General features: G+C 38.5%; 3 protein-coding genes and 1 long non-coding RNA gene across 10 annotated transcripts in view; 3 read left to right on the forward strand and 1 right to left on the reverse strand.

Moving 5' to 3' along the window:
• Positions 1 to 34: 34 nt before the first annotated feature.
• LOC139105708 (motile sperm domain-containing protein 2) lies at positions 35 to 3,241 on the forward strand. Its single transcript, XM_070661962.1, has 9 exons — positions 35 to 262; positions 572 to 718; positions 1,010 to 1,187; positions 1,288 to 1,657; positions 1,882 to 1,957; positions 2,057 to 2,166; positions 2,229 to 2,429; positions 2,538 to 2,672; positions 2,747 to 3,241. The coding sequence occupies exons 1-9, from the start codon at positions 181 to 183 to the stop codon at positions 2,927 to 2,929; spliced, it is 1,482 nt and encodes a 493-aa protein (XP_070518063.1). The 5' UTR covers positions 35 to 180; the 3' UTR covers positions 2,930 to 3,241.
• LOC139105724 (uncharacterized) lies at positions 2,869 to 4,160 on the reverse strand. The gene is made up of 2 exons (XR_011546237.1): positions 3,966 to 4,160; positions 2,869 to 3,891 (listed from the first exon to the last, which is right to left on the reverse strand). It is a non-coding gene; the product is annotated as an uncharacterized lncRNA (long non-coding RNA).
• Positions 4,161 to 4,267: 107 nt separating this feature from the next.
• On the forward strand, positions 4,268 to 9,265 carry LOC139105703 (transcriptional repressor CTCFL). Of its 6 annotated transcripts, none has more exons than XM_070661955.1 (13): positions 4,268 to 4,395; positions 5,543 to 5,713; positions 5,800 to 6,023; positions 6,106 to 6,494; positions 6,620 to 6,789; positions 6,955 to 7,091; positions 7,175 to 7,325; positions 7,583 to 7,721; positions 7,835 to 8,107; positions 8,212 to 8,348; positions 8,564 to 8,709; positions 8,816 to 9,043; positions 9,109 to 9,265. In XM_070661955.1, the coding sequence occupies exons 2-13, from the start codon at positions 5,587 to 5,589 to the stop codon at positions 9,163 to 9,165; spliced, it is 2,178 nt and encodes a 725-aa protein (XP_070518056.1). In that variant the 5' UTR covers positions 4,268 to 4,395; positions 5,543 to 5,586; the 3' UTR covers positions 9,166 to 9,265. The 6 variants fall into 6 exon arrangements, with proteins under 6 accessions (XP_070518056.1, XP_070518053.1, XP_070518058.1 ...); XM_070661952.1 differs by having other exon boundaries at positions 4,269 to 4,395; positions 7,580 to 7,721; XM_070661957.1 differs by having other exon boundaries at positions 4,269 to 4,395; positions 8,588 to 8,709.
• Positions 9,266 to 14,488: 5,223 nt separating this feature from the next.
• The window catches only part of LOC139105699 (pleckstrin homology domain-containing family G member 4B), a 223,471-nt gene continuing 216,620 nt past the window's right edge, over positions 14,489 to 21,339 (forward strand). The window contains exon 1 of one of the 2 annotated variants that reach the window (XM_070661946.1): positions 14,489 to 15,206. In XM_070661946.1, coding sequence (XP_070518047.1) covers positions 15,135 to 15,206 — 72 coding nt within the window. In that variant the 5' untranslated portion in view covers positions 14,489 to 15,134. Of the gene's footprint in view, positions 15,207 to 18,306; positions 19,972 to 21,339 lie in introns of those variants that run through there. The other variant, XM_070661947.1, reaches the window with a different exon arrangement.

The raw sequence follows: 21,339 nt of genomic DNA on the forward strand, positions 1-21,339 counted from the left end.
GTCGGGGTAGCCACGGACTTGTGCGTATGTAGAAGGGAGTTTTCCTTGGCACGCGCAGAACGACGCGGCATGCTGGGACCAGGCGTGTGTGAATAAACATCCATCATCCGGTTATCGTGCAGTCGGTTCTCGGCGCCGGTCAAAGTATCATTCTTCTCCTCGCAGGTCCAACAACGGAAAATGGATACCCACGCGAAGATGATCTCCGACCTTCGCGACAGATTCTTTAAAAAACTGGACGACGAGGGACCACCCGATTCCAGTATGATTTTTTTTTTTTTCCTTCCTCCCCTCGGATAATCGGGAACGTTCTCTGTCGTAACGTGAATTTACTACTATGCATACTTATTCGCACCGTAATGATACTCGTGCAACATGTGCAAAGGTCGTATCCGGTTGATCGGCTCAATTGAAAATAATTGACACTCTAGTTGAAGCAACAAAGCGTTGATAATTGGCGACGCTCGTCTGCTTTTAATTATTTATAAAAATCACAAAATACAACGAGAAAGGGAACTGCAGCTTTTCACCTAGATTTTGATATAAGTGATTGATGAATGATTGTTTGCAGGGGGTTTCCATGCAGCTGACATAGCCAGGGTAAAAAACAGCAATGACTGGCTGAAACGATTTCTGGAACATCATGAGTTCAATGAGCAAGAGGCACTCAACATGCTTTGGGAAACATGTACTTGGAGAAAGAAGTTTGGCACAAATGGTAATGCCACTGCAAGTCTTTTTAGATAAAGTATAATTTATTAATCCTTTTAGTGTTTTGTACAAACATATGTGAACATAGGGGACAGGGTGGCACATCTGATAGCAAATAAAAATATGGCACATCTTAGCAAATAAAAATATTCATTACTGATATACACTAGAGATTATAGAATTATCAATATGAATGATTCATATGTATAAAGTTAGCACTAAAGAGATTAATATTAACAAGATAATATTAAATAAAATTTTTGTATTATATTATTTTTCCTTATGAATCATATTACAGATATCACTGAAGATAATGTGAGAAGAGATTATCTGGAAGATGGTGTAATCTTTGGCTTTAGCAAAGACAAAGATGGCAAGAAACTTTTTATAATTAAGTCAAAGTTATATGTTAAAGGTGCAAAAGATTTTCCAGAACTTCAAAGATGTATAGTTTACTGGTTTGAGAGGTTGGAAAGGTATTAGTACACTTATATATTTCTTATATTTATGCAAAAGTGATAAATATGCAATTTATCTATACTCTATTAATATAAATTTTTTTAATTATGTTTTTAGAGAAGGAAATGGAAATCAGATTTCAATTTTCTTTGATATGGCAGAAGCTGGAATTTCCAATGTAGATATGGAGCTCACAAAATACCTCATTGGTTTATTCAAATCATATTATCCCAATTTTTTGAATTACATTATAATTTTTGAGATGCCCTGGGTTTTAAACGCTGCTTTTAAAATAATAAAATCATGGTTACCTGCTAAGGCTGTTCCAAAAATTAAGTTTGTGAATAAATCCTCACTGAAGGATTATGTCAATCCAAATGATGCATTAAAGTGTTGGGGAGGTAATAACGATTATGTTTTCAAATTTATCTCTGAAGAGCAAACAAATGGAGATGGTATAATGAATGGGAAATTGGATAATAAAAAGGTATCCAATTTTTTTATATATGTTAAATTCACTGCTTTTTGGTTACCCATATTCTTTTTTTTATTATCATTTTTTTTTGTTTTGTTTTCTACATTACTTGCATACTTCAAATTATTGTCTCGAGAAAAAATTGCCAATATGGAATATATAGAAAATGTATATTGAGTTACTTACGAATGTAAAAACTTTTGATTAATTTTTTTTAATGTATAATTATTTTCTAGGTACACTTTGTGGATAACTCACCACTTATGGAACAAAGTCCGACTAGTATTGGTGACCAAATTAATGAGGAACAATGTGTGTATAAAACTTGTTTTATTTTAAATTATATTACATTTAAATATATATTACACAGAAACATGTATAGCATTTCACAATTATATATTTTTGTTTTAGTGTTGTCCATAGAACCTACAGAAATTATTACATTTAATAAAGATGGAAATGATATTGCTGGGACGATTTCACTCAAGAATATTACAACCGACAAGTCTTTATCTTATAAGGTAACAAAACACAAAAATAAACGAAACAAAAAAAAAAAAAAAAAGGATACTGATAATTGTAGATAAAAACAACGTCGCCCGAGAAATTTAGAGTACGACCGAGCACAGGAATTTTGCAGCCATCTGAACAAAGAAATATTATGGTTGTACTACAGTCTGGCTACAATATACGTAGTCAATTATACAACGATCGATTTTTAGTCATGTGCCTCCCATTAAAAAATACAAGCGCCACAGCTCAGGAATTGGGTGCACTCTGGAAGGTAAATTAGTTTTGTACTCAATATATTTATACTGCAATATTAAAATACATCGTCAACTTCAGATGTAAAATAACTAAAATTGTACATTAAAATGCTGTTTTGTTATAGTCTGAAAAACCGACAGAGATGCATAGACTGCGATGTTGCGACGGAACTATTGAAAATAACGACATTCAAAAATCTTATTCCGTGTTATCTTCTACAGCAGTAGGACACGATCGTATTGATGCATTTTCTTCTAAGGTAAGCTAGCATTGCCATACTTAAATATGCGTTAATATAAATATTTTAATACTGACTCGTTGTCATTATTTCAGATAAATTATTTAGAAAAATATAACAAAAGCATATATAATGAGGTTGTTACTATAAAATATATGCTTCTTTTTTCCATAATGTTGATAATTTTACTGGCAATATTCATGGGCTATATTTTGCAAGTAGATATAAAAAATCTGACAGATCAACAAAAATCCTGTCGGATTTCTCACGAAATTTAAGATACGTTTGTAATAGCGAAAACTTTAATATGCTAGTATAATATAAAAAGATTTTTACTCAAATTAAATCTATAATCGTGTGAAGATAAGAAGTCTTTTATTACAGCGTTAAATAATGTTACACGGTGTTCTTTATTAATCTGGTCGCTACTAGTTAATGATTTTATATGTTTTTTGTTCTTCCAAGAAAATTTCTATAAATGTTTATTTGTGTACTTCTCGTAATTAAGTTTATATGGTCATGTTAAATAATTTTTTAGTATATGTACATATATACGTAATTGACATTTAATAATATACTGTAAAACTCTATTGAAATTGCTATTTTTATACGTATTCTACAAAATATTCTGATTGTATTGAACTCAAATGTGGAGTCACGCACACACATATGCGCAAATTTTTATATTACAGATTAATTTTTTTCCTGATACTGTTACATTCAATTGCAGCTTTAATGTAATTCGCGTGTGATTTCACAAACTGTTTTGAAAATATAATTATGTTGAAAAATTTATCTGTAAAATTTCATCACTTGCTTCGTCATTTTTCCTTTTATAAATTCTGTCGTAATAATTTCGTCATATAACAAATTTGGTTACTTGCATAAAATGCTGATGTGATAAATTAGCATGAAATGGTAGTTCTTTGCAAAAGAAAAGAATGTAAGGACAATTGATGACGATCCAAGTTTCGTGCGTGTGTTCAACTTGCTAAAATGGTTTTTAAGGTCCGTTCAGAAACTCATGCGATGCAAGTGCACGGAAAAATCGACCAATCATTTCCACACAATAAGAAGCGGCCAATCGTATTCGCTCATACATCCTACCATCCTGGAAAAAGTGAAAAGTTGATTGGCTCCCGTGTTATTAACTTTCATGTCTGTACTGCGTATCGTGTGTAGAAACTGTATGATTTAAACGCAACGCGAGAAACGCTTTCGTTCAGACAGATTTCCATTTCTAAAAATATTTAAAAAATTAGACGCAGACGTACGAGAGAAATTGAAAACGGTTCGATATGTAGAACACGATACCTGGCTATCCTTCCGCCGCGCGGCTGATGCGATGGACTGTTTTTTCTACGCACGTCACAATCATAGAATTAAATGCAAATCCATTCAAGCGGGTGCAAATTAATTAACGACCGAGAAAATTCGAAGCGTTCGCGAGCTCCCTGAAAATTCGATCGACATGTAGGTATTTGAGTCAGCGCAAGAACTACGATTTGTGACTAGAAACAACAGTCAGTCGCGTGAAGATGCGTGATGCGGTAACGCGCAAGCGATAGACGAATGCGCAGTTGCCTATGCGCAGCGTTTGAACATCGCAATTCGATCGTAGCCATATTTGCTCTTATACAACGCCCTCACGCGACGATCGTAAGTTTACGTGTTTATATTTGGTGGCATCGTGTCGAGCATTCGCCTCTAGTAGCGTCCGTGGCGTGTTCTACGACGACGTACGGTAAGTCTCGACGATATTCACGCGGGTGGACGGACCTGGGCGGCACCCTGGCGGTCCTTGTGGTGTCCGGAAGGCACGCTGACCCTTCGACGGGCATCGTGGTGTCGCACGGTCGTCCTCCATATTGATGACAGCGCCGACGGTGATAATTTTCTGAAATTTTTGTCGTTAATGCCCCCTGTGTCCTGAAATCGAAAGCACCCCGCGTTCGTCTTTAAAAGCTTCCCGACAGAATGCGCGATCTCGTGGAGCCGCCGGCGCCGTGTTCTACGAGAGTCTGCGAGCCACCGTGTTCCCCCAGGTACCCGCCCGCGTCACCGACGCGGCAGCACGCTTGGCCGTACCTTTCTCGCCTCACCGCACCGCGCCTCGCTGGCTTGGCGTCGTCCCCGTAATGGCGCGTCGCCTCGCTTACTTTTCATGGCGTCGGTACGTCGGGCTACCTCCAGCGCCGCAGGCTGTGTCGTATGGCGGCGTCGCCGCCGTCGTCGCCGCCGTCGCCTCGGCGCGACGTTACCCCCTTGATCGTCGCGCGCCACGCCGAGAAGCGCGAGCGCCCCATCGCCCCGCGGTTACCGGGGACGCTTGTCGGGTCTTCGACACGGCACTCCTCTTCGTCACATTATCTATTACCTTCCTCTAATTCGATCGCGGCGATGTCCATCGTTGAGATCGCTACGTCGTTTCCTCGGACGCTCGGGAAGAAACGACGTCGGGCTTCCTGATGTACAAACATGTTTTCGCTCTCGGCGATGGTCAACGCTTTATTTTTCTCGCTTTTTATTGTTCTTTTTTTTTATTTTCCGTGTTCTTTTTCCGCGCAATGTAGATTCATAATTTTTTAAATTAATTTTGACGATAAAGCTAAACTAGAAACCTATATTTGATATATCTTAAAGTTCTTACAATTGTTGCATGTTTATCTTCTAATGGACAATAGGTCATGTGAGAAATGGATCTGAGAGAAATGTGTATTTATATTTATGTGTACAGTACATATGTACTTCACATGGTTGTACATTTATTTTTAGAACTTGGCACAAGTATTATACATTGTAATTGCAGATCATATCTGATTAAGGGCTTTAATATGTATTTTACTATTGAACATTACAATCATAATGTATGTACTAATAATATGTTTCAGACTAATGAGCAAAGTTACTATTGTTTGAGCTACACGCTTCAATCATGAGTAACGTAGCAGCTATAAAATTGGAAGAGGGACAAGAATCTGTCACCGAGATACAAACTTACTTGGAGACATTTAATAAAGAGATAGAAGGAGGACAGGGTGAACAGCTACAGCATGTGCAATGTTAGTATCTATTATAATTTTTTTTTTTTTTTTTTTTATAAATAGTTTTATTATGCAGAATTATATCTTATTTATGTAACTTATAGTGCAACAAGTGGAAGGATTATCTGGTGGGGAAGAAGGAGGAACATATTTTGTTGATCAGTCTGGTCAATATTACTACCAGGCAAATAGTGATGAACCACCTGTAATGACACAGGTGCAGATACAAGAAGTAGAAGAAGCTGATGTACAAAACGAAGGTGACACAAGTCGGGAAGAACAATATCAAGAGATTGAAGAACTTGAAAATGCAGAGGGTGATGAAGATGTAAGCAGTACTAAATTAACATGTAATTAATAATTATAATTTACAAAATAAAAATACTATAATTATTTTATATTAATTTTAGGGCCAAGTTAACAGTGATAGCAATCAAGTTGTTATTAATTCTGGTGATGCATATCAAACTGTTACGATTGTTCCATCCGATACAAATCCTGGAGAAGTTAGTTACGTTCTGATAGTTCAGCAACCTGATTCTGAAGAAAAAACTAATAAACCTGCGGAAGATGAAGCGACGACAGTGGCAGCGGCGGCTGCAGCTGCTGAGGGAGAGGAAGGAGAAGGTGAACAAGATCTCACTGTATATGATTTCGAAGATAATGAGGATAATGAAGCTCCAGTGGAATCTGAAGCCGAAGATGATAAATCTAAAATAATTAAATTCCTTCCAAAGAAATCTCAAACTGTAACGCAAGCTCATATGTGTAACTACTGCAACTATACCAGCCCGAAACGGTATTACTTTTTAGTTAATTATTTTTTTACAATATTTTTTGTATTTGTACATATTATATTATTTAGTTTATTTGTGTTATAATAAAAAAAAAACTAAAATAATTAATTAACTATTTATATAACAGATATCTTTTATCACGCCATATGAAATCACATTCGGAAGAAAGGCCACATAAATGTAGTGTTTGTGAGCGAGGATTTAAAACTCTAGCTTCACTTCAAAATCATGTCAACACTCATACCGGAACAAAACCCCATCATTGCAAATATTGCGAAAGTGCATTTACTACATCAGGTATGTAATTTAATACTAATTATGTTTTTTTTTTATACATACATTGAATTATATACGATAAATATGTAAAGAAAAAATGTATTTTCAAAGTTTTAATATTTAAATATTTTTTAAATGTATAATATGTTAAAAGTATTATACTAAATTTATCAAAAATGTTTATAGGTGAACTTGTAAGACATGTTCGGTACAGACATACTCATGAAAAACCACACAAATGTCACGAGTGTGACTATGCATCTGTTGAATTGTCAAAATTGAAAAGACATATTAGATGTCACACAGGCGAACGACCGTATCAGGTAAAATATCTTTCTAATTTATTATTATAAAAACTACGTGAGAACTGTGAACGTAGTACTATCTAATAATTATTGTTTTCTAGTGTCCACATTGTACATATGCAAGTCCAGATACTTTCAAACTTAAACGACATCTTCGCATTCACACAGGAGAGAAACCATATGAATGCGATTTTTGTCAAGCAAGATTTACTCAATCGAACAGTTTGAAAGCACATAAATTAATACATAATGGTAAGGAAATATGTTGTTTTTATTAAAAAAATTCTTTTATATGATTTAATGTAATACGATTTACACTGATATAAATATTATTTTTACTTAAAAAATTATAATAAAACATTTATGAAAAATGTTAATTGTAAAATATTTCAGTATAATACTAGCGTTCTAGGGTTAGACTTGAGACATGTATAATATTTATTATATACGATTTACTTTATATCATTGTATAGAAACCTACTGTATCATAACAATATATGTTGCAGTAGGCGATAAACCAGTATTTCAATGTGAATTATGTCCAGCTACATGTGGCAGAAAAACGGATCTTAGAATTCATGTGCAAAAGTTACATACTTCTGATAAACCATTAAAATGCAAACGTTGTGGAAAAACATTCCCGGACAGGTATGTATATAATTTTTTTTTTCATATAATAAGAATTATTACAACTTAAAGAATTAAATACATATTATATGTATATAAAGATTATAATATCGAATTTTTATCTTGTATTTCAGATATAGCTATAAGTTGCATAGCAAAACGCACGAAGGAGAAAAGTGTTATAAATGCGATTTATGTCCGTATGCATCTATATCAGCACGTCATTTGGAAAGTCATATGCTTATTCATACCGATCAGAAGCCGTATCAATGTGATCATTGCTTTCAGTCATTTAGACAAAAACAATTACTCAAACGGCATTGTAATCTTTATCATAATCCTTCTTACGTTCCTCCACCACCGCAAGAAAAAACACATCAATGTCCTGAATGCGAAAGAGCATTTAGGTGTGTACAGTTAATCGATTATTTGAAAAAAATCGATATAATAACATTAATAACTATAATTTTTTATAATATGAAATTTTTTGTTATACATATTTTTGTTACAGACATAAAGGTAATCTTATTCGCCATATGGCCGTCCACGATCCGGAATCATCTCTGCAAGAAAAACAGCAAGCTCTTAAAATTGGAAGACAAAAGAAGATCCAAATCATTGATGGTCAACGTGTTGAAGTAATGACAGGTAAAATACTTAAGCTACGGCTTTAAAATTGTAAGAAGGATTAAAGAAATCACGATAAATTTTGAAATTTGCATGCCATGTCATTTATAAATGTGATTTCTTTATATTACTTCATATATATCATTTACATGATTTTTGACACTCACAAGGACACTTACGATATGATCTAAATATGGATCATTGACTAATATCCATGTGTTATGTTGTAACAACAGGTGATTTAGCTTCTAAACTTAAAGGTTATGAAGATGAAGAGGAAGAGGAAGACGAAGATGATATGATGGCAGTTCAAGGCAGTGATGGTCAACAATACGTTGTGCTAGAAGTAATTCAGTTAGCAGATAATCAAGGAACCGAACAGGTATTCTTAAACGAAATATTTTGATAGAACTTACTATTTTTTAGATTAAATTATAATTATGTTATCCGAAATTATTATTTATAAATACGTAAATATTTTTAAACAGATGGCTGTTGTTGCCAGTGAGGATGGAGAGTTGGTAATGGAAGATCCTTTGACTCAAGAAAATAACATTGTAACAGGAACAGGAGAGGAAATAGATGAAGTAGAAGAACATTTAGAAATGCAAGAGTTAAAGATGGACTCCGCTACGCCAACAAAAGCTTCAACACAAAACTCACAAAGTGATTCTAAATTACAAAAGGAAATGGAAACCTGTTTCGGATTTGATGAGGTAAGTAATTTTGCAATTTTTTTCATTTTTCAAAAAAATTATTTTTTTAATATTTATGTTTTTAGGAAGAGGAAGAAGAAGAAAGCGGTAATAATATAAACATGTTACAGACAATTTCGTAATAACAAGTATAAAAGAAAAAGAAAACCCTATTTGATAGTAAAATGTTTCACTTCTGTCCCAGTGTTAGTGTAATACCCTTAAAAAAAAAAAAAAAAAAAAAAAAAAAAAAATTGACAATTTTCCTTATTTAGATTGTACATCTTATTATAATTAATTTTTAAAATAGAAAATTATTAAAAAAAAATATATATACTGTGTATAATAAACTGAAGCGAATGTGTATTATCATCTAAAAATACTTTGCCTAGCTCTAGAAGGCTGCAGTGTGATCCACATGCATGGTACAAGAACTTTTTTTGACGTTAGTTTATTAGGTACATATAATAATTTATGAGAATATTGTAGTTTTGTGGCTAGCAAAATATCCAACAAATGTACAATTATAATGTAAAATATGATTTACGTTATTGTCAATAAGAATTTCTTAATATGACTATTAACAAAGTTAGATAAGGTTGCGTATGTTGATTATAAGGAAATTTATCGATATCTTGGCATAATATTTTTAAACTAGTTATTTATAATTTTGAGGTAGAAGTTCATAATGATTTTTATTATATGTGTGCAACTAACATCAATCTTAAAGAATTAAGATTAGTTCATTAGGCTAAATCTTTATAAAAGTAACATTAAAATAGGTTATAATGTAAATAAATGTTTGTCTTTACGATTTAAAAATTATTTTAAAATTTCACTATAAATTGGAAGTATAAAAAAACAATGAATAAATTATCAACAGTATTTTATATTGTTTATTACGATTACTTTTTTTTATGTTAAAAAATCTGAAAGTAATAGAATTATAAATTACAAATTATGATATGCTAATTTTAGTATAGTGCATAACATGAAGGAATGTGTCATTTTTATTTGAAAAATAATTTAAAATACAAAATACATAACATTACATTTCATGAAAAAAGAAAACAATATAATTTATTCTTTGCTTTTTGATTATAATTTTTTTGTAACGTTTATTAAAAAATTCCTGTATTTGTTAAATCTTTATATACGTTTTTATTATTAAATTTCCAATTTATCGTACAATTATTGATCTTACTTTAAAATTATACTTATACTAAGCAATCTTTGATATGTATTAAATATATATAAGTGTTTAATCACAACCTCGCACGTAGTATTTCCAGTTTAATTTAGGGCATGAAAACTTGAAATCAAGACCATGTAAGTTATTTTACGTGTATTAAAATTAATGATTTGACTAATCCTGTATTTTTAGAATAAGTAAGGTGAGAACAAAACTGCTAAGATAACATTTTTTCTATAATACATAAATCGTGTGCTCATGCCTTTTTATTACGAACTGGAAAAGTAATATTCAATAAAATTGATAACATTGCTGTATTAAAGTGGTATGTCATATGAATCTTTATGAATACACATTGGAATGAAGACATAAAGTGTATAATTAATGCTCGTACAATATTGCTCATGAGATATGTTATCCGCTTATCTAGTAGGCGAAGTAATCATTGTAAAAAAATATGTACAATTTTTTTTACATACACAAATTGTACAATTGTAATTTAGTGATCTATTACTGTATGCACTTAAAATTCTGCACTTTCTTACATTATCCCAAAGAAAAAAAAAAAAAAAAAAAGGTGTAACATTCTCTTGAAAATAAACATTATCTCGTCGACAATATATTTGTTAGGTTGATTCGTTCCTATGTAAGTATTTGATTATTTTTTACTTGTAATTATTTTTGTATTAATTTTTATTAGTAGTAAACATTTTGATTAAGAAGAGTGAAAGTGTGCTGTCGCCGTTACGTCGGTCGGTCAAAGGATCGTAATGTTAAGAATGATTTACGGTAATCTGCTTTTCCACAGAGAAATAATCTTAGCCCAACAGCACATACATACTACTGTCGACAAACGAAACAGACACAGGGACAAATGGACGTGGAACAAGCTGCAGTCCCACGCAAACGCGCTCGCTTTACCTCCCACGATTTTACTTATATGTAACAAACCGCTATATACGTAGGTGAAGATGTTGCGAATCCACTGGAAATTGAGTATGTGAGCCTGGTCAAAAAAGGTCACACTTTTTGTCTTCAAATTTAATTCGACTCAAATAAATTACATACAGAGAAAGAGAGATAGAGAGGACAATTTACGTTAAAAAATAAAAATTAACAAGCTTTTTAAATCGCTTCTCATATATTTTTTTTTTGCAGTTGCATGTCATTATCGCTGTTAAAACAAGATTTGAAGCATCTTAATGCCAGACATGATCTCGCTACTCTTCGCTGCAATCTACAAGACATTAAGCTTTGTCCCGTTGCACAACGTCTTGCATCCTGTAATACATCGCTCTATCTCGCCCACGTAACGGGCTTGTGAAAAATTCGACACAATCGACGAAATGAAACCGAAAGTGTGACTCAAGTATATTATACATCAGATTGATATATTTCTCGGTGAGAGTGACGCATGGAAAACAACCGTTCTTTTATTTTTTTTCGCTTGCAGTCGAAAATTTAATTGTCGCCAAGTGGCGAGACGTCTTGCAACGAAAGACGGGGGTAAGAAATGTAAGAATCTGCTAGGAAAGATTATTCAGTCGCGGATCATTTCCGAGAATCTGATCTAAACGGACTCGGTTTCCCATCTTTGCAAGACGAGCAGCGAGCAATCAACGGTCGAGTTGCATCGGCTGTCTCACTTTCTTACACGGTTTTCTTTTTCTTTCTAAGAGCCGAAATCGTCTAACGGTCACTTCAGTCTAGTTGCGGAGCTTCGGGCGTGCGGACGTGTTGTTAATCGCTCCGCAGTTACGTGTATTTTCGACCGCGGATAGGAAGCGTCGCATACGAATAAGTGTCGACGTCGTCGATTCAGAAACGAAAGATTATTTTCTGTACTCATGTGCTGGTCCACTCATCGTTCTGTGGACCGTTTCGTGCCTCGCAAAAGTGATTTGGAAAGACAAGGTTATAGCACCGGCAAAGCGCACGAAGCGTCCGACCTGAATTGCGCTGTGCGTTCGGCGTTACCAGCCCGTTTCACTTGCCATCACCTTCAGCGGCATTCAGCGAATTCCGGCGATCGCCATTATGAGAGCGTGAGATCCGCACTTCGCCCGTCTTCTTCGTCGCGGCCGGGATTCTCATCTCGTTTCGAAAAAGTGATTTTTGAGTGCGCGGGGAACATTTCATTCTCGGCCCGTCTCGTTCACCGTTTGAAGCAAGTTTTCGGTACCGTCAGGATAATTCAGAAACTGTAATAGAAGGAAGGAAGGAAGGAAGGAAGGATGGATGGATGGATGGAAGGACGGACAAACGGAAAATATATTACTCTAACCTGACCGAAAGCTGCAAATGTAAGTAAACCGGTAACACGCCGTCAGCCGAATCATTCAATTGTAATTAACATAAAAAAAAATATTATAAATAACTTATGTCCGAACGTATAAATAACGCCCACGATTATTACGAATTATGATCTTATAAAAAACATCGCGCGCATGGTTTCTTCTAGTATGCATAAAAATTTAAGAAAATAAATTAATAAAAAAAAAAAAAATTTTAAGACCATTATGCTATATTTTTAATTTACAAGATCTTTAATCTCGAATACCATCTTGTCGAACTTATTTATAACTCGCGTAAAAACGATACGGCAAAATTTTTTTTAATTTGTGAACGGTCTGCATCGTGTCGATCCGTACGTTTTCTCTGCCCTTTTTTCGTAACCTGTCCTAATTCTTTTCCACTTTCGGCTGGTGCAGTCTAAGGTCATCACCGCCGCCCACAGTACGGGTCAACCTGGTGCATGAATGAACGCCAGAGAACGGGAAAGCCCTTTTGAAGGGTGCTCACGTGGCCGTTGCGTGAAGATGGCACACCCATTGTTTCCCATGGGGTGGAGGTGCGTTGCTTATATAAGTACGTAATAGATATTTTTATTACCTTTCGTAATGCACGTGTGCACTCGCGATACAACACAGGTTATCGCAATAGCGGCGACAATGATATAAAAGAGTCGAGGAAATAAAAAAAAAAAAAAAATGGAATGTAATACGCGGAGAGACGGAAATGCGGAATATCATTGATGCTAATTGCGAAATACGAGAGGCATTTTGTCCCGGCGTCGTTTCGTTTTCGCCTTGTCAGAACTAAACGAGCACATAAAGCGAATTATACTTTATGAAAGAAACAAGGGAAATTTTTTTTCTTTTTTTTTTTAATAATTAAAAACTGTTTTTCCTTTTTCAAAATTTATTTACTATCGGATTATTTTTTATAATATTCATCAGTTGAAGTCGACTTTCTTATATAGATGTAATTACTTTTACCGTTTCCTGACATTTTTAATTTCACCAACGCGGTCGATTAAAACATTCCTTGATCTTGCAGAAAAAATAATTAGGTTTCACGTTAAATTCAACGCACAACGAACTGGAAAAGATTGATTCGCATTCGAATGTAAAAGTAAAAAAAAGACTTTGTTACGGTTTGATTCGATTCGATCGTACAGAATAGAAGCGTTATTCGCACGCCTTTTTCAAGCCGTACGGTCGTGAAGTCGTTTACGTGCCAGGCGCAAAAAGTGTTACCTGCGAAACTTTCAGAGCAATTGAGAGATAACGAGAGGTGGTCGTGCGAGCGAATTAACGGATTTTTCAACTTGTACGAAAGCAAGGCGGGTGAGCGAGCCGTTTTGGAGACGCCGGCGTCTCATTCAACAAGATATTCCGCTTCGTCGCGTATCGCGAAAGCGAGGCAAGCCGTTGCTCGCTTGTTCGCCCGAGTTGTTCGTGGCGGCCGGCCGAGGCGGCAGTGGTCGCGAGAGCGCGAGCTGTTGCGTGTGTCGCGTGTCAGTTACATCGCGGCAGCGAACGCCGGCGGGCGTGCGGTGTGTACTTTCGATCCGCGTGATCCGTGAAATCCCGTTCATCATCGTCGCCGGCGGACGAGCGGCGGGACGATTTTTCGTGCCAGGACATGTCGGCACGGCGAGACGCGGCGGCCCCGTTGGACGTAAGTGACGAGATGCCGCGGGGGTATCGCGTGCGCGGTCTCTCGCCCCCTTTTCATTGACTCTTCCCGTTTGCGCCCGTGTCTATTGCGCGGGACGATTAGCGAGGCTCGCGTTAGATCATCGCGGTATACACGGTCGTACGGAAGCGCTGACTTAAAAAACGACTCCCCGGGCACCGACAACAGGAGAACCGTCGACGAGTCACCGTGAATCGCCGAAGGTGGCGCGAATGTAAATATTGCTTCATCCGGACGACCGAACCTCGCTCCCGGGCTAAAAAAAGTGACGATCGTTCGTTCGTTCGCTCGTTCGAGACGCTCGAGCGTCTTTTGTCGCGCCGTTTCGCTGTTTCGTTGTTTCGTTGTTTCGTGGCTCGGTAGTTTCATGTCGCAGTTTCGTGTTGCCAGGGGCGCGCAAGTAATCCCGCGAAGACAGTCGCGCTGTGAAGGTTGGCGCGAGTAGGACGACGGGACGTGCGAGATCAGTAGCCAGTGATGCGTGTGATTCGGAAGTGATCGGACAGCGAAACGAACGTCGTCATTACGACGGCTGTTAACTTAACATTCGAAAACTACGGTTGAACGAGACCCGTCCTGTGCCAATCGGTAGTTCGTGGCGTAATCTCGAGCCCTGCGGTAAGTTCGTGCGCGTTTGGGGGGGGCCTCTCGCGATTCCGGTAGCGAGTGAATTCGTGTCGCGACGAGTTTCACCGCCATGTTGTGGACTCTCGAAAGCCGGGTGGTTTGTGCGTGGTGTGACAAGCATCGTCTTTGACGTAGGCGTCATCGAGGACGAACGGGATCACCGGCGCCTCGAGAACGGAAGGAATCGCCGGCGCCTCGAGAACGGAAGGAATCGCCGGCGCCTCGAAAACGGAAGCGATCGCCGGCGCCTCGAGAACAGCGGCACTCTCCACGACAACGGCGCCCGTCTACGTCGTCGTCTTCGTCGTCGCCATGGCCTACGTGCTCTGGCGAGTGTTCATGAAGAAGTACTCTAAGGTGCGGCTGGGCATCAGGAATCTTCCGGTAAGTTTTTTTTTTTTTTTTTATGATTACACTTATTTTCTACTGTTTTTTTTTTCTCTACTTTTCTCATCACGGCCTTCCTCTACTCTCCCGAGTTTACCACTTCTGTTTTTCTTTTTTATCTGAGTTACGTTTGCTTGTCTTTGAATGTAAAAAAAAAAAGAGACGCAGAAAATGCACGAGAGCGAGTGTCTATTGTGCAGCGGCACTTACTTTCCTTCGAGCCCACGGCGCTGAATTTTCAAGAGCCCGACGTCATAGATTATAATCCTTTAATTGCGGGGTGAGGAGGCTTAGGGGTGGGAGCGCGTAATAAGCACCCTTTGCAAGCCTGAAATAAATGGGCTTAAAAGAATGAATAATAATAATCCTTACTGCGAGCTGGACTTGTAAATAGGCACGCACGGGGCGCAGATTTGTTGCGATCGTAGAAAACGCGACGGCCGTTGTGTTTATCGGCTTTTGTTTCAATTATGACTATTATTTTTCACGAGATGGGTATAAATGAACGTGTACCGGAAGGCTACAATTAAGTTTTTACACACGGAAGCCTAAAAATAAATAAATAAATAAATAAATAAAAAAAAAAAAAAAAGCTAGCGCTACTTGCAAGCTACGTTTTAACCGCGAAATACAAGTAGAGATTTGCAATATTTTACAATTGATTATTATTGAAATTAATAACACCGAATTAATATTAATAGTTTTATTAAATTAACATCACGATTAATGGTTAATTTAAAAAAAATTGTAAACAATTCTCAGCTTAAGCAATTGATAAATTAAATTTAATTTTTAGCCTTTATTATGTATGGAATATATTTTATTTTTCTTCTAAGCTCGCTCGCGAACGACAAATGTCTCTCACCTCTTACAATTAGACGAGTGATACTGCGGAATATGTGAAAGAGATTTCTTTTTTCTCACGATCATTCGGCACGTTGCAACGCTCTGACGTAAAGCGATACCATGCACATTAATTTTTTAAATAATGCCATTGAGGTACAGGGCTTGAAATGAGGCAGAGATTAACACAGCTTATACTAGTTCGCCGGATTTATTCTCACATAACGTACATTATATGTATGAGGTTGTTACTAATTTTACAACGACTATTTTTAATTATCAATGGTTTTGTATTCTTTGAAAGAAAAAAGAAACTTAATTCGATTTAAATCTGTAACTTGTTACGGCTGTAAATGTAATTAAAATTTTTTATTTTTTTTTATTTTTACTTTTTTATTTAGAGTTTTGTTAATTATATGTAGGGGTGTCCCGTGCGCATGTAATTATTGTATGCAATTGTGCGATTCGTCGCGAGGACATTGACTCTGCTGAGACGCTCTAGTTTTTTCACGGCGCACAGAAAATAATAAATGTACGTATTCTCGTAATAATATATACGTTCATATACTGAAAGGCAGATACAGCGTTTGCTTCGACGACGGTGGCTAACGTACACGTGTGTTCTGTTAGCTCTACGTTGTTGATCAAACGTGAGAAGATGCGCTAGTAAAAGCCTCAACCAACAGGTGGCACCATGCTGCTTATAAATGCAGTTGCATTGCAATTTCCGCGGTGATATCTGGTCTCACGGTCGTTTAGGTTTAACAAACTTAAAGACTTAATAAGAAATAAAAAATATAATTTTATATGGAAATAATTAAACCCTGAAGCTATAAATCGAATACGTCAAAATCGTCCGAGTATTTTCGTTAAAAAAAAAAATATTGATCGTACGAATAATCATCGTAATTTCTTATCTTGTTTTTCGTGTTAAAATTTCATCAATTATATAATTTCTATGTACGCGCTTGCGAATTGGCTATTCTGAATAAAATAACGGAAGTGCCAACGAGTAGGTATCACTTTTACTCGCGAATTTGTTACGGTGCTTATTTCTAGTAGTACTTTCTTTCCACGCGGCCCAATTCTCGCACGATCTACGTTAAGCGAATGCATCTCGAGCCTATCAATTTTCACTCGTGCATCTATAGGGTACTCTATATTTAATAATGCATTCGGGTAACAGATTTCATTCGCTCTATCATCCGTGAAACGCGTTAGACACGCGAATTCATCTCGCTGCTTTGCGAAGTACTGTAAGTGGCTCACTAAAACATATACATTTTTATTTTTGCTTTTACTTACTTGCAAAGATCACGATTATTTGTACCTAGAAATCTACTTTCGGTGCATTGTACGTTTTACGTAAAAATCACGCTTGTTAATCGGCCGGTTCGACTTCAGATGCAGAATCGATCGTGCAAAAAATCCGTCAATCAACTTGCATTCGCTAGACTCATAATCGTTAACACGATCCTGAAAATGCGATGTCGCGAGCGTGACCTGGCGACAGGATCGATGTCTGATCGGTGACACGGCAGTTCGAGCGCGCGATGAAAGAGGTATTCAATTATTGGTGACGAGTCTTGAATCCGAAGAAGGATCCGGCTAATGAAATGCGACTCGGTGCGTAGTGGCCGTGGTCTTTATGCGTCTGTGACTTATTCACGGTATTAAGGACTTCGTCGTCTTCACGGTCGGTCAAAAGTCCCGTCGGTTTTGTCGTATGCCGATGTCAATCGTCGCATTCAAATCGTATAAGCATTTATTAATATACATACATATACCATATACGTAAGTAATATGTATAGGTTTATTACCGCGTGATACAGTAATTTTAAGACGCAAACTATTTCAATTACATATTACCGCACATACGTGTTGCAACGGTGGTGAACATAAGCTCTTTGTTCTTTCGCGTTGAATTTGTCGCCCTAGGTAACGCTAATTGTATCAGCGCGCTGAACCGAAGCGGCCATTTTCGTGTCCGTGTGTTTAGCTATGCGAGAGAAACGGGAATGCAATACCTTCGATTAGATTGCCGCGTGCACGCCACGTTCTTATTCGGGGAAGGAGTCAACGCCACGGGGAGGTTCGATTATTCCCGTGTTGGCGGCGGCGGCGGCGGCGACGACGACGACGACGACGACGACTGCGACGACGAGAGAAACGTTATCACGCATGCCCGTGTTCCCCGGCGTTCTCGCGTCCTCGTCTGCGGAATCACCTAACGGGTATTTTGACAGTACGCCGCCCTGCATCCCTCGCGTCGAGATGCATCTCGATTCTTGTCGTTCACGGCAGCCTCCTCATTCCGTTTATACGTGAGCGATAACGTTCGATGCATTACGCCGAAGGAGGAAGGTGCGTCGGACGCGCTGCTTAAACGTGCGCATTTAACAGCGCCGCTCGCGGAATCGGGTCAGTCGATAGAATCTGAGCGAGTGTTTGTGCGCGTCCCAGAGTGTTCCTTCGTAGGGTAGGATCGGGGGTGGAAAATAGCAGGAATCGAAAGCCTTCCCGAGGCTCGGAAACGGATGAGAGTTCTTAATTAAGCGAGCATCGTCCTCGATTCGAGAGCTTTCCGTTACGTCATAAGCGACGAGGGGCAATCGCGAGGTGGTTAATTCTCGTCGGGTCGCATCGCGAAAGGCTCACCCGTCTCGCGTAGACAGTACCGTTTTTCAGTTACGCTCTCGGGGTGGCCAAGAAAGGAATGGCAGCGCGGCGGGTCCGAATCTTCGCGACGTCTCGGGGCAAGGCGTTGACTCGTTTTTGAGCCAAGTGGGCGGGTGTAGTCGTGAAAGAGTGAAGTGTTTGAATGACTTGCGCGGGGAGGTGGTTGTGTTAACTCGAGGATGCGGATTTCACGGACATGAATACCTCCTCGGCGAGGTGGGGCCCGGCTCTCTCGGCGTCGCTGGATTACCACCGGCGCGGGCGTCCCAAAGTGCCGTGTAAATCTTCCTGAAAATTACGAAGTAATCTTGCGACGGTTCCGTTGAAGAATCAGGTTTCGTGCGCGGGTGTGTATGTGTGTGCGTGCGTGTTTGTGTGTACGGGTGTGAGTGCTGTGTGTCGTATAAAAGAGGAAAAAAAAAAAAAAAAAGGGGGAAAGAAATACAAAATAACGTCTTCTCTATTAAACTGCTCCGTGTCAAGTACTTCGAAAATCGTCGTGATCATCGCGATTTAATGGGATACACGTTCGCATCGCGAGACAATCGTTAAATCGTTAATGTAGCTTTCGTAGCGGACGTGTCTGTGTTTTGTGATTCGCCGTGAGAAGGGCGGGGGTCTTTCCCCCGGGGCGGTCCTGGATACGAACCTGCTGTGCTTTGCTCCTTACGAACGTGGAACCGACCATCTGTCAGAAGCGTCTCTCAGAACGTGAAATCCCGTTTGGAACCTTGACGGGGCCTCTCGAGCCGATTCTCGCGCTCTCGGTCGGTTTTGAGCTATCTTGGTGCATGCGTTCGAAGGTGGGCGGATGCCGCTGTCCACGTCAAGGACACATATCCTCGAGCGCGCGTCCGAGAACAATGAGGATCTCAGAACGGTCGTTTCGCTACGATGCTGGAATGCTGTGCCCGGAATGCAAACTCCGAGCCGTGTCGTTCTGCCCTTCGTCTACGACGTCATTCGCGCTGTCGTTGCCGTCGTTGCCGACGTCGTCGTCGTCGTCGCCGCCGTCGTCGTTTACTCCACTGAAATGTATGCCCGAAACGTAGCTGCGTCGCGAATGCACATACCGTGGGAATAAATTGACCGGAGTGTTAAGCGAAGCTCGTTCTCATCCGTTTGCGACGGTTAGAAAGGGCGAAGGAACGGAATCGGCGGCGAGGAAAGAGAATAAGAAGAGACTAACGAGCTGAACAGGATGAGTCATTTCGATTGGAAGTTGTTGCGTCGGAAGAAGGTACAGTTTGTTAGGCCGAATTTTGCACGATTTTTATCGACCCGTTTGGTTCAGGTGTGTGATGCTGGCACCCCCAAATTAAGATTTTTTTTTAATCAAGCTGCATTCGTTTGTCCACGTATGTCTAATAAAAAATTTTATTTGCCCATCTTTATAAAAAAAATTATTAAAAAAAATTTTTTTTTTGGTACTAGCACCCTTACGATACAATTTCTTTACTTTCCGAGTGCCATAAGTTTGTCCATCGTTTGTCCATGTAAGTCCAACTAAAAATTTTATTTGTCTACCTTTATAAAAAAAATTATTTACAAAAATTTTATTTGTCCACCTTTATAAAAATAATTATTGTAAATAATTTTTTTTATAAAGGTAGACAAATAAAATTTTTTATTGGACATACGTGGACAAACGAATGCAACTTGATTTTTTAAAAAATCTTAATTTGGGGGTGCCAGCATCACACACCTCTGTGCACGATATATGTGTCATACAATTACATACGCACATCTCTTATCTGTAGTTCAGCCGTTGTAAGCATAGTTAGTCCGACAGTGGAGCACGACGCAACGCGAAATACGCCCCGATTTCACGTATCAAGAAAGAAAATGAATTATGGCGTACATGACATATGTGCGCGTATGCATGTAGCCAGGGTGTAGAGAAAAGAGTAATTATTATTGGTTACCGAAGCAGTTAGTATTGGCCGACGATCGATTCATTTAACCATCTAGCCAGTCAGTGTCCGGTTATTCCGAGTTTCTCTAATAGGTTCGGAACTCATTGTAATAAAGTGTCTTACAGTCGCGCCACGGGAAACGAGAGTAAAATTTACGAGGGACGGAAAAGCGTCGGTTCGCCGTTGGTCAATAATTTGATTAAAGCACTTAAGCGCTCTAGCAATCCACGCTTTGAGAAAAAGAGACAGAGAAAGAGAGAGAGTGAGGGAGTGAAGGGATAAATGACTACCGCTTGTCGTTTTGGCTGTTTTGCGCGACACAATAAACAGCTTCGCTCTGTTCTATTACGCTCTCGATTTATTCCTTGAGCGTATTTTTTCATTCGCGACGCGCGAGGAAAGGCACACGACCAAGTGACTTGAGGGAACTTTCCCTCTTGATGGCACAAGAGTGGCTGGCAAACGGAGGAGACACGCGCTCCGAATGAGAGCTGCTCGCGCGCTGCTCGAAAGATTAGCCCGACTTCGCTCCCACGCCTCATCTTGCTATCGCATCATCGCAAAGATTCGATCTCCAGCCGGGCTCTCGCAGGCCCTCCTCTCACAGAGAACGATATAAAACCAGCTCCGACCGCTGTCGATTCGCTCTCGCGCAGCTATTTTTGCCCGCCGCAAAAACATGCAAACTCCGC

Source organism: Cardiocondyla obscurior, linkage group LG09 (assembly GCF_019399895.1).
Source record: "Cardiocondyla obscurior isolate alpha-2009 linkage group LG09, Cobs3.1, whole genome shotgun sequence".
NCBI classification, from domain to species: Eukaryota; Metazoa; Arthropoda; class Insecta; order Hymenoptera; family Formicidae; genus Cardiocondyla; species Cardiocondyla obscurior.